Below are 12,302 nucleotides of genomic sequence, written 5' to 3'. Positions count from 1 at the left end.
CATTTGGAACTTCAGGCAGAAAAAACTTTGATGGCACTATCTCAGGGGCAAGACGAAGCTGAAGTTTTCTGCCAAAAATTCCGTAAATGGTCTGTGCTTACTCAGTGGAATGAGTGCGCCTTGGCGGCAACTTTCAGAGAAGGTCTCTCTGATGCCGTTAAGGATGTTATGGTGGGGTTCCCTTTGCCTGCAGGTCTGAATGAGTCCATGACAATGGCTATTCAGATTGATAGGCGTCTGCGGGAGCGCAAACCGGTGCACCATCTGGCGGTGTCTATGGAAAAGACGCCAGAAAGTATGCAGTGTGATAGAATTCTGTCCAGGAGCGAGCGACAGAATTTTAGACGGAAGAATGGATTGTGTTTCTATTGTGGGGATTCTACTCATGTTATATCGGCATGCTCTAGGCGTACAAAGAAGCTTGATAAGTCTGTTTCCATTGGCACCATTCAGTCTAAGTTTATTTTGTCTGTAACCCTGATTTGCTCTTTATCATCCATTGCCACGGACGCCTATGTTGACTCTGGCGCCGCTCTGAGTCTTATGGATTGGTCCTTTGCCAATCGTTGTGGTTTTGATTTAGAGCCTTTGGAGACTCTTATTCCTCTGAAGGGGATTGACTCCACCCCATTGGCTAATAATAAACCACAATACTGGACACAAGTAACCATGCGTATCAATCCGGATCACCAGGAGACTATTCGTTTCCTGGTGCTGTATAATTTACATGACGATTTGGTACTGGGATTGCCATGGTTGCAGTCTCACAACCCAGTCTTGGACTGGAGAGCAATGTCTGTGTTGAGCTGGGGATGTAAGGGTATTCATGGGGACGTACCTTTGGTTTCTATTTCGTCGTCCATTCCCTCTGAAGTCCCTGAGTTCCTCTCTGATTATCAAGACGTCTTTGACGAACCCAAGCTTGGGTCGTTACCTCCGCACCGTGAGTGCGATTGTGCCATAGATTTGATACCGGGTTGTAAATATCCAAAGGGTCGTTTGTTTAATTTGTCTGTGCCGGAACATGCTGCTATGCGGGAATATATAAAGGAGTCTTTGGAAAAGGGACATATTCGTCCATCTTCTTCTCCCTTGGGAGCTGGGTTTTTCTTTGTCTCAAAAAAAGACGGCTCTTTGAGACCATGTATTGATTATCGGCTTCTGAATAAGATCACTGTTAAGTATCAATACCCATTGCCATTGCTTACTGATTTGTTTGCTCGTATAGAGGGTGCTAAGTGGTTCTCTAAAATTGATCTTCGTGGGGCGTATAATTTGGTGCGGATCAGGCAGGGGGATGAGTGGAAGACCGCATTTAATACGCCCGAGGGCCACTTTGAGTATTTGGTCATGCCTTTTGGTCTTTCTAATGCCCCTTCAGTTTTCCAGTCTTTTATGCATGATATTTTCCGCGATTTTCTGGATAAATTTATGATAATATATCTGGATGATATTCTGATTTTTTCTGATGACTGGGACTCTCATGTCCAGCAGGTCAGGAGAGTTTTTCAGGTTCTGCGGTCTAATTCTTTATGTGTGAAGGGGTCTAAGTGCGTTTTTGGGGTCCATAAAATTTCCTTTTTGGGGTATATTTTTTCTCCCTCTTCCATTGAGATGGATCCCGTCAAGGTGCAAGCTATTTGTGACTGGACTCAGCCCTCCTCTCTTAAGGGTCTTCAGAGATTTTTGGGCTTTGCCAACTTTTACCGCCGATTTATTGCTGGTTTTTCGGATGTCGTTAAACCACTGACTGATTTGACCAGACAAGGCGCTGATGTTGCTAATTGGTCCCCTCATGCTGTAAAGGCCTTTCAGGAGCTTAAGCGCCGTTTTGCCTCTGCCCCTGTGTTGCGTCAGCCTGATGTGAATCTGCCTTTTCAGGTTGAGGTTGACGCTTCGGAGATCGGAGCTGGGGCAGTGTTGTCGCAAAAAGGTTCCGACTGCTCCGTCATTAGGCCTTGTGCCTTCTTTTCTCGCAAATTTTCGCCCGCAGAGCGGAATTATGATGTTGGGAATCGGGAGCTTTTGGCCATGAAGTGGGCGTTTGAGGAGTGGCGCCATTGGCTCGAGGGGGCTAGGCATCAGGTGGTGGTATTGACTGACCACAAAAATTTGATTTATCTTGAGACTGCCAGACGCCTGAATCCTAGACAGGCGCGCTGGTCTTTATTTTTTTTCTCGCTTTAATTTTGTGGTGTCATACCTACCGGGTTCTAAGAATGTTAAGGCAGATGCCCTTTCTAGGAGTTTTGACCCGGACTCTCCTGGTAATTCTGAACCCACAGGTATCCTTAGGGAGGGAGTAATTTTGTCGGCCGTTTCTCCTGATCTGCGGCGGTCCTTGCAAGAGTTTCAGGCGGATAGACCGGATCGTTGTCCGCCTGATAGACTGTTTGTTCCGGATGATTGGACCAGCAGAGTCATCTCTGAGGTACATTCTTCTGCATTGGCAGGTCATCCCGGAATTTTTGGTACCAGGGATTTGGTGGCAAGATCCTTCTGGTGGCCTTCTCTGTCACGAGATGTGCGAGTCTTTGTGCAGTCATGTGACGTTTGTGCTCGGGCCAAGTCTTGTAGTTCTCGGGCTAGCGGACTGCTGTTGCCCTTGCCTATTCCTAAGAGGCCTTGGACACACATCTCGATGGATTTTATTTCAGATCTGCCTGTTTCCCAGAAGATGTCTGTCATCTGGGTGGTCTGTGACCGTTTCTCTAAAATGGTCCATTTGGTTCCTCTGCCCAAGTTGCCTTCTTCTTCTGAGTTGGTTCCTCTGTTTTTTCAGAATGTTGTCCGATTGCACGGTATTCCTGAGAATATTGTTTCTGACAGAGGTACCCAATTTGTGTCTAGATTTTGGCGGGCATTCTGTGCTAGGATGGGCATAGATTTGTCTTTTTCATCTGCTTTTCACCCTCAGACTAATGGCCAGACCGAGCGGACTAATCAGACCCTTGAGACTTATCTGAGGTGTTTTGTCTCTGCTGACCAGGATGATTGGGTTGCTTTTTTGCCATTGGCAGAGTTCGCCCTCAATAATCGGGCCAGTTCTTCCACCTTGGTGTCCCCGTTTTTCTGTAATTCGGGGTTTCACCCTCGATTTTCCTCCGGTCAGGTGGAATCCTCGGATTGTCCTGGAGTGGATGCGGTGGTGGAGAGATTGCATCACATCTGGGGGCAGGTTATGGACAATTTGAAGTTGTCCCAGGAGAAGACTCAGCGTTTTGCCAACCGTCATCGTCGTGTTGGTTCTCGGCTTTGTGTTGGAGATTTAGTGTGGTTGTCTTCTCGTTTTGTCCCTATGAGGGTCTCTTCTCCTAAGTTTAAACCTCGGTTCATCGGCCCTTATAGAATATTGGAGATTCTTAATCCTGTTTCTTTCCGTTTGGACCTCCCTGCGTCCTTTTCCATTCATAACGTTTTTCATCGGTCGTTATTGCGCAGGTATGAGGTACCTGTTGTACCTTCAGTTGAGCCTCCTGCTCCGGTGTTGGTTGAGGGTGAGTTGGAGTACGTTGTGGAGAAAATTTTGGACTCTCGTGTTTCCAGACGGAAACTCCAGTATCTGGTCAACTGGAAGGGTTACGGCCAGGAGGATAATTCTTGGGTCAATGCATCTGATGTTCATGCTTCTGATCTTGTTCGTGCCTTCCATAGGGCTCATCCTGGTCGCCCTGGTGGATCTGGTGAGGGTTCGGTGCCCCCTCCTTGAGGGGGGGGTACTGTTGTGAATTTGGATTCTGGGCTCCCCCGGTGGCCGCTTGTGGAATTGGACTTGTCATCCTCTTTCCTGTTTCACCTGATTCCATCAGTAGTGGGTGTCGCTATTTAAGCTCATTTCTCTGGTGGTTTCTTGCCGGTCAACAATGTTATCTGATGCCTCTCAGTGCTTGTTCCTGCTTCTAGACAACTACTAGATAAGTTGGACTTTTGTCCATGTTTTGTTTTGCCTATTTGTTCCAGTTCACAGCTGAAGTTTTGTTACTGTGTCTGGAAAGCTCTCGTTGATCAGGGATTGCTACTCTGGCGTTATGAGTTAATGCCAGAGTTTAAGGTAATCTCTGGATGGTGTTTTGTTAGTGTTTTTCTGCTGACCATGAAAGTATACTATCTGTCTTCTGCTATCTAGTAAGCGGACCTCAAATTTGCTAAGACTATTTTCCTGCTGCGTTTGTTGTTTCATCTGAACTCACCGTCATTATATGTGGGGGGCTACTGTCTTCTTTGGAATATTTCTCTAGAGGTGAGCCAGGTCTTATATTTCCCTCTGCTAGCTATTTAGGTCTTAGGCCAGAGCTGGGCATCTAGCGATAAATAGGAAATGCTACCTGGCTATTTCTAGTTGCGCGGCAGGCTTAGTTCATGGTCAGTATAGTTCCATCTTCCGAGAGCTTGTCCCTCTATAGGCTTGCTATGATCTCTGCCTGCAGAGATCATGACAGGCCACCCACCAAGCGGGGGCCTCCCACCAATATAGGGATAAATATCTCAAAACATGTAAAATACATGTCTCTTTGCTGTGAACCGTTTCCAATGAGAATAAACATTTAACAAAAGAGAAACTATTGAAAGTGTAGGGACCTGGCTACGGTCCTACATCTCAGTGTCTGGCGCAGAGCGGCAGAATCATGGCACCTGACCTGCGTCAGCATCCACTGACCTGGCTAGCCTAGCCAGACTTCTTTAGTACCCTCCCTGTACCTAATGCTTAGCTTATGGCATGCAGCAGCCTTCTCCGATCCCAACAGAAGCTTCTAGGCGCTACCTATTCAGCTATATGATCGCTCCCTCGGATTAGATCAGATGAGAGTTTGTTCAGCTACCTCCGGGGAAGGAGGCAGAGCCACGATGTTGGCGCAAGAAGAGGTTTCTCCACTGCGGAGCGTGGCAGGACTTCACTCTGGATCTTCAGTCACTGAAGATCCAGAGGTGAAGTGGTTCAGTCTTCAGTGTCGCGGTGGGTGAGTATGATCTCTGTTTGTCTGTGTGTGTCTGTCTATCTGTGTATCTTTCTTGCAGCTCCTGTCCTACACAGTACCATACTGTATATACAGGTCCACACTATATCCTGCATTACAGTGTGTCTGTGTATACTGTATGTACAGTGCTTTGCGAAAGTATTCGGCCCCAAGGAACTTTTCAACCTTTTCTCACATATCATGCTTCAAACAAAAAGATACCAAATGTAAATTTTTGGTGAAGAATCAACAACAAGTGGAACACAATAGTGAAGTTGAATGAAATTTATTGGTTATTTTAAAATTTTGTGGAAATTCAAAAACTGAAAAGTGGGGCGTGCAATATTATTCGGCCCCTTTACTTTCAGTGCAGCAAACTCACTCCAGAAGTTCATTGTGGATCTCTGAATGATCCAATGTTGTCCTAAATGCCTAATGATGATAAATATAATCCACCTGTGTGTAATCAAGTCTCCGTATAAATGCACCTGCTCTGTGATAGTCTCAGGGTTCTGTTTGAAGCACAGAGAGCATCATGAAGACTAAGGAACACAACAGGCAGGTCCATGATACTGTTGTGGAGAAGTTTAAAGCAGGATTTGGATACAAAATGATTTCAAAAACTTTAAACATCCCAAGGAGCACTGTGCAAGCGATCATATTGAAATGGAAGGAGTATCATACCACTGCAAATCTACCAAGACACGGCCGTCCCTCTAAACTTTCATCTCAAACAAGGAGAAGACTGATCAGAGATGCAGCCAAGAGGCCCGTGATCACTCTGGATGAACTGCAGAGATCTACAGCTGAGGTGGGACAGTCTGTCCATAGGACAACAATCTGTCGTACACTGCACAAATCTGGCCTTTATGGAAGAGTGGCAAGAAGAAAACCATTTCTCAAACATATCCATAAAAAGTGTCATTTAAAGTTTGCAACAAGCCACCTCGGAGACACACCAAACATGTGGAAGAAGGTGCTCTGGTCAGATGAAACCAAAATCGAACTTTTTGGCAACAATACCAAACGATATGTTTGGCTTAAAGGCAACACAGCTCATCACCCTGAACACACCATCCCCACTGTCAAACATGGTGGTGGCAACATGGTTTGGGCCTGCTTTTCTTCATCAGGGACAGGGAAGATGGTTAAAATTGATGGGAAGATGGATGGAGCCAAATACAGGACCATTCTTGAAGAAAACCTGTTGGAGTCTGCGAAAGACCTGAGACTTGGACGGAGATTTGTCTTCCAACAAGACAATGATCCCAAATATAAAGCAAAATCTACAATGGAATGGTTCACAAATAAACGTATCCAGGTGTTAGAATGGCCAAGTCAAAGTCCAGACCTCAATCCAATCGAGAATCTCTAGAAAGAGCTGAAAACTGCTGTTCACAAATGATCTCCATCAAACCTCACTGAGCTCGAGCAGTTTGCCTAGGAAAAATGGGCAAGAATTTCAGTCTCTCGATGTACAAAACTGATAGAGACATACTCCAAGCGACTTGTAGCTGTAAGCGCAGCAAAAGGTGGCGCAACAAAGTATTAAGTTAAAGGACCCAAATAATAATTTGATGGTAACAAACTGTAGTGGTAAGTGCTCCTTCTCAAAACTCAAATTAGTTGAAAACCGATTAAGGACATCCATGAAGCAGGAACGACTTGTAAATTTGGCTATCATGAGCATCGAGTCAGATCTACTGCGTGAATTGGACTTTAGTGACATCATTAGTGATTTTGCAGCACGAAAATCTAGGAAAGTGCCTGGATTGTAAAAAATGAATGATTTTACCTCAATTACTCTGCGTAAATTTTTTGTAAATAAGCTTGCGTTCGTTTCATTTTGTGCTTTTGCATTACATATTGCAACACCTTGAAAAATGGGCCTCCCTTCAAAATGGGCCCCGGGCCAACCACCTCATCCAGCCCTGCTCTCAACTCTGGTGCCTTTCATGCATTGCACCCATCAGACACTCCACTGGCACTCTTAACTCTCGCCACTCTTCTTGAAGCATCTTTTGCCACAGTCGCCTTTCTTGATAGCAACCCACTCTTACACACTCAGAAAAGGAGGCAAATCTCCTTCCTTTAGTATATTATAAGCTTCTATTGCACATCGGGGTATTCTGTTTGCTCGCAAATCTAGATGGCATCTTAACCTTTAGTGTTAGCTGCACCTACTTGGCTATAAGGTCTCACAATATAGCCCAGGGGAACCTCCTCTTGATTCTAAGAGTGGTTCTCTCCACTAAACCATTTTTGAGGAGCCCTCATTCTATTATTTCCCTGGTGAGGTGGATCCTTGAAGCCTTTGGTCCGGATGAGCAGACAGGATTCCGCACCACAGACTGATGCTACTGATGGAGAGGCATAAACAAATTAAAGCAATGGAGACTTTAGAGGCTGGATGATATCTGAGAGAACTGAAGAGTCTGTAGAAGCGGAATGGCAGTTGGAGGAATGAAAACTGAATGACAACTGGAAGAATTGAGGCTGTAAAGGCTGGAGACTCAGTGTAAGAAATCTACTGAAGCAGTCTCAAAGATGTAGCAGAGTGGAGACCTGACCTTCTCAAGAGAATCAAAGTAGTGATGGCACAAAATTGAGTTTTGATAGCTTACAAATCTATGAAATTCTATTAGCATGCAAAGTTATAAAAAGACATAAGCCATAATGGTAAAATGACAAAGACCGTACATTGCTGGCCAAGCGTCCAGAGCAACATATCATGCTGATATCTATATCACAGTCCACATAACAGTAATGAGATTGCAAACACGAGGGTGAATACAAAAAAATGGACAGTGACCATAGCTGCATAATAGCTAATTACATAGTAATGCATGACATACCAGTGTTGACACGCGTTTCACGTGTTTAAATGTTCTGCTTCTTCATGGAGGATGGTGTACAGTTATCCTAACAGTACCTTATATAACCCAGGTAATCGGTCACATGACCAGAGCGGTAGCCATTGAACATGACCGGTACAGCGCATGTGCACCCCGGGGAGCGTGGACGTGTCATTATGCACAAACACCACAGAGAATCTGCTGGATGAAGTGATGGAACAAAGTAGGTTACTGTAGCAGAGCCCAACTAAATAGCAGAGGTGGAAGTTACAGGAGACACCTACCTGAAGATAAATCAACTCCCCAGGAAGAAGCTATTAGCGAAACAGCACCCATCAGGTGTGAGGGGAACTCAGCACTCTGCCTTGTGACTCTTCTTCGGTAGGTAAACCATGGACATTTAGTCCAATATAGTTTTGGGTTAAGGATATGGGATGAAGCCACAGGTTCAATACTGAATTCCCTGCTGTGATGCCCTTCTTCATATGTACACTGCAGAGCCTATGAATGGACTGCACTGATGTATATCATTAAATAAGACTGATCCATTGATAGTGCCAGTATGTTTCTATTCCTTTTTTATTTTGTTGGCTTCCTACTTGCATTGGAATAGCATTGTATGAATATCGGGATCCCTATACTTCTACTTCTTTTGCCTCCCCGCCTTTTCCTTACATCTTCTAGCAATCATCTGCAGTGTTTCCCCTCCCTTTTTGAAGGCCTATTTTTTGCCGTCTTTTTAAATCATTTTAAAATTTTGTTAAATACATTGTTTAATTCTAATTTTGTTTGGATTCACTTCTTGTCACCTGGGGTGACCCCCTTACCTGATTGATTTGATTTATGAATTTTGAACTGCCTATCACTTCTTGTTTTTTGGACTTATGAGATTGACCTATTTGAAAATGTAGCAGAGACCAGTGATGTAGCAGAACTGTTTTTTGTCAGGAGACTCACTTAGTGAATGTAGCATAATCCAGAAGATATAGAAGAGCTGAACGTAGAAGAGTCCAGGAGTCACAGCATCGCTAGGTTGTCAGAAGGTTCCTATATAACAGGGAGGTGTGATATAGTAGAACCAAGCGGTAATAGCAGAACTGGCTTTGTCAGAGCCCCTTTAGGCATTGGGTACCAGGGCACAATGGAAACTGATACCTCTGCTGATTCCATAGCTATGTCCCAACTGCACAGCTCTGCTGCACCGCTGAGCTCTGCTGCACTTTTCAGCTCTGTTATTTTGCTCTTCTGCTTGACTTTTGCATTCTACTAGCCATGGATGGAGAGAAGACTAATGCATGACAAGGGGGTAATGGTTTGCCCCTGCTCTTGCGGCAGTGTAGGGCAGCTAATTTTAATGTCTTTATGTAGGGGCAATTCATTATTTGGAAGGTAAGAGATCCTGCAGCAGCAGCAGCCATTTCGTCAACAGACGTAGCAGTCTTAGAGGCGGAGAAGTAGGCAATGGAAGTAATGGGTGGAGACAGCATCTGCTTGTATGTGCAGATAAACTAGATCCTTTCCAGCTCTCTATGTGTGCAGGGTGTCTCTGCTCTTTTTCTCACTCTTTGTCCAGCAGAAATCATCACCATGAATCTGGAGATCCTTCTCCGTCTTGCTGCGCTGATTCTGTTTCCTTTAGGTAAGTTTCCCTGTATATATATATATATATATATATATATATATATATATATATATATATGCAGGAGGGATGTGTCTGGCATAAAGGCTGCAGCACACAGAGGTTGAAGATGTTGTTTCATATATGGAGATAATGCAAAAGTGGTGAAAGGTCTCCAGGTTTTTGAAGGTGAAGGCTCATATTTGTTTAGGATTATATGTACTGAAGATTTCCTTTCCAGGAGAAACAAAGACAACCTCCCGCATTTGTTAGGATATCCTGTATGATATTTTCTGGGACCCAAATGTTTAGAAATATAACTATATATACTATATATATATATATATATATATATATATATATATATATATACTGTATATACACTCTCCAAAGAACATCTTGTTTTCACAGCTCACTCTAATAACGTTATTCAGTTGTTTCTTTTTTTTTTAACCGAGAAGTTTATTTTAATTTCTTTTCATGTCCATTATATTGAATTTAAACTTTTCATTTTATTTATTTTAATGTTGTTTATTTCCCCCCAAATCACCAAATCTTACATTTCATAGTCTGAAATTTCGGTGTCATCATTCAAATGTGAAACAGATGTTGGACATGATTACAAAGCTTTAGAGGTTACATTATGCTCCAGGTTTTTTTCCCTAGAGAAACATACAGATAACGTCATACAAGCCCGTACAAGTATTATATAGGAACAAAACCTTAGTATACAGAATGCTTTTCGCTCTTGGTGCGGTCATATTCAGACTTTATCAGTAGAAAAAAACAGCATTTAATGTTCTGGACGATGTCCTTCAAAAATTCTTAAAAATTGCCCCGTCACATGATGTATTCTAAGGTTAGGGGGCAGACAGGGGACATCAGGCACAGGGGGCAACGCAGATGATTCCGCATCTGGGGTTTGTTAGCCCTTAATTCCGCTATACAATTAATTACATTTCTTCGAATTGCACTGTAGTTAGACTTTTTTTAACTCTTACATGGTCACTATGTGGTGGTATTATTTTTGCACTATATGATGTTGTAATGTGTCTCCACTTTGCCTTCCATATGCTTGAGATAAAAGTCGGCCTAGTCCACTTATTTTGGTGGGATTAGCCAACCACACTCCCAGCTCTTCCCTGAAAGATGATGTGACTCGGTCGATCATTTTGTTTAGTGGGAAGAGCAGAGAGAACACTGGAGCGCTCGGCTGAGAGTTCTTGTGCATGAGGGAGATGGAAGAGATCGCTGCTAACCAAATGATTGGGGCAGCAAGGTGTAATGTAATATTTTTGCAGTGAATGGTGGTGGTTAGAGTTGAGCGACTTTTGCTTTTTTAGGATCGAGTTGGGTTTTGTGAAACCCGACCTTCTCGAAAGTCGGATCGCGTGAAATCGGCCGATTCTACTGTAAAGTCGGGTTCCGGACCGGAACACGAAACCCAATGCAAGTCAATGTGGTCGTTTTCTCTCTTTCTCTCTCTCTCTCTCTCTCTCTCTCTCTCTCTCGTGTTTGACTACGGAAATCACTGCAGCCCAAACGGTAATATGGCTCTATGACGCCACAGAAACCAGGCCGGAACCTATGTCATCACGCTGCCCACACTCCTTAATTGGCTGAAAAAATGGCGGGGAAGGCGTCATACAAAACGCGACTTTGGCGCCAAGATCGCCGACCACGTGGCCGATCCCACACTGGAGTCGGGTCGGGTTTCACGAAACCCGACTTTGCCAAAAGTCGGCGACTTTTGAAAATGAATGATCCGTTTCGCTCAACCCTAGTGGTGGTACCAAATTTAATTTGTTTGTGATTTTTGCTAAATTAGGGTTTTGTTAGTGATACATTCCCATCTCGTCGGTGGTCTATAGGTTGGAAAACTGTGCAGAGTAAGTAGCTTTTTCACTAGCCTCAAGGAAAACCAAGAACTAGCGATATTCACATCACCAGTGCTACTTTCTTATGAGACATTTGTAGATAAATAGGCTATCCAGTTGAAAAAATTAGGCTTAGATGCATTCCTAAAGAAAAAATATAGATATTTCAAATATGTGTATTATGATTGTTAGGCGGGAGGTAGAAAATAACCTTTATTATTACAAATAGATTTGATAAATGGCAAAATAACTGCCTTTAATGCCGCTCTGATGCAACTGTTGCATTGCAAACTAATATCACATTTTAACATTCCCGGTATGTTTCACCAGAGACCCGGCTTTATCATGGCCTATGACACCTGATGAAGCCAGGTTTACAGGGAAACATATATTAGGAGAGCTTTGTCTGATTTGTTAATGAATTGAGCTGGTCCTGATGATTAATTGTATTATTGAACAGCTACATTGCTGTCAGTCAGGATAAAAGGATAAAAAACCTGGAACCTGAATATTTAAGAAATTAAAAATGAGGTTTTGTTTTTCTTAAGACAATATCTATGTGTGAGATGCAGCTGAGACTGGATGAAAAACAGCTAAAATATTGGGAAAGTGGTAGCATTAAAATAATTAAATTAATTAAAGTGGTTGTATGTGATTAGAAAATATGAAATAAAAATCACATTCTACCTCTGGTTTTGCAGTGTAAAACCATTTAAGTGAATAGGGAGGTGGTGGGATACCATCCTATGTAGAAAAGGGGTGCCATTAATGGAAGAAAAGCTATTTTCTAATTTCATACATCCCCTTTAACATTTAGGATTGTGAAAATTAACCATAATACTTGTGTAATCTATTCCATCTGTCCATCTGCTGGTTACTTTGGTTTCTCTCATGCTCCATAACATCATTTCACAGATGAAAAGAGTTGGGGAGTCATTGCGGTCACAGCGTTCTTCTTTAAACGGCTTGTTTTTCATTGGTTCCATGATTGATCTAC

At 43.2% G+C, this 12,302-nt stretch overlaps 1 protein-coding gene across 3 annotated transcripts in view; it reads left to right on the top strand.

The window, feature by feature from the left end:
* The first annotated feature begins 9,282 nt into the window (after nucleotides 1–9,282).
* The window catches only part of LOC143769864 (CD48 antigen-like), a 62,752-nt gene continuing 59,732 nt past the window's right edge, over nucleotides 9,283–12,302 (top strand). For 2 of the 3 annotated variants that reach the window (XR_013214500.1, XR_013214501.1), the window contains exon 1: nucleotides 9,297–9,449. Coding sequence is in view for 1 of the 3 variants with exons in the window: in XM_077258874.1 (XP_077114989.1) it covers nucleotides 9,398–9,449 (52 nt within the window). In the remaining 2 variants the exon portion in view is untranslated. Of the gene's footprint in view, nucleotides 9,450–12,302 lie in introns of all 3 variants that reach the window. The other variant, XM_077258874.1, reaches the window with a different exon arrangement.

This window comes from Ranitomeya variabilis, chromosome 1 (assembly GCF_051348905.1).
Source record: "Ranitomeya variabilis isolate aRanVar5 chromosome 1, aRanVar5.hap1, whole genome shotgun sequence".
NCBI classification, from domain to species: domain Eukaryota; kingdom Metazoa; phylum Chordata; class Amphibia; order Anura; family Dendrobatidae; genus Ranitomeya; species Ranitomeya variabilis.
Note: the sequence above shows the minus strand (reverse complement) of the source record. Positions and strands in the feature narration are given on the sequence as shown.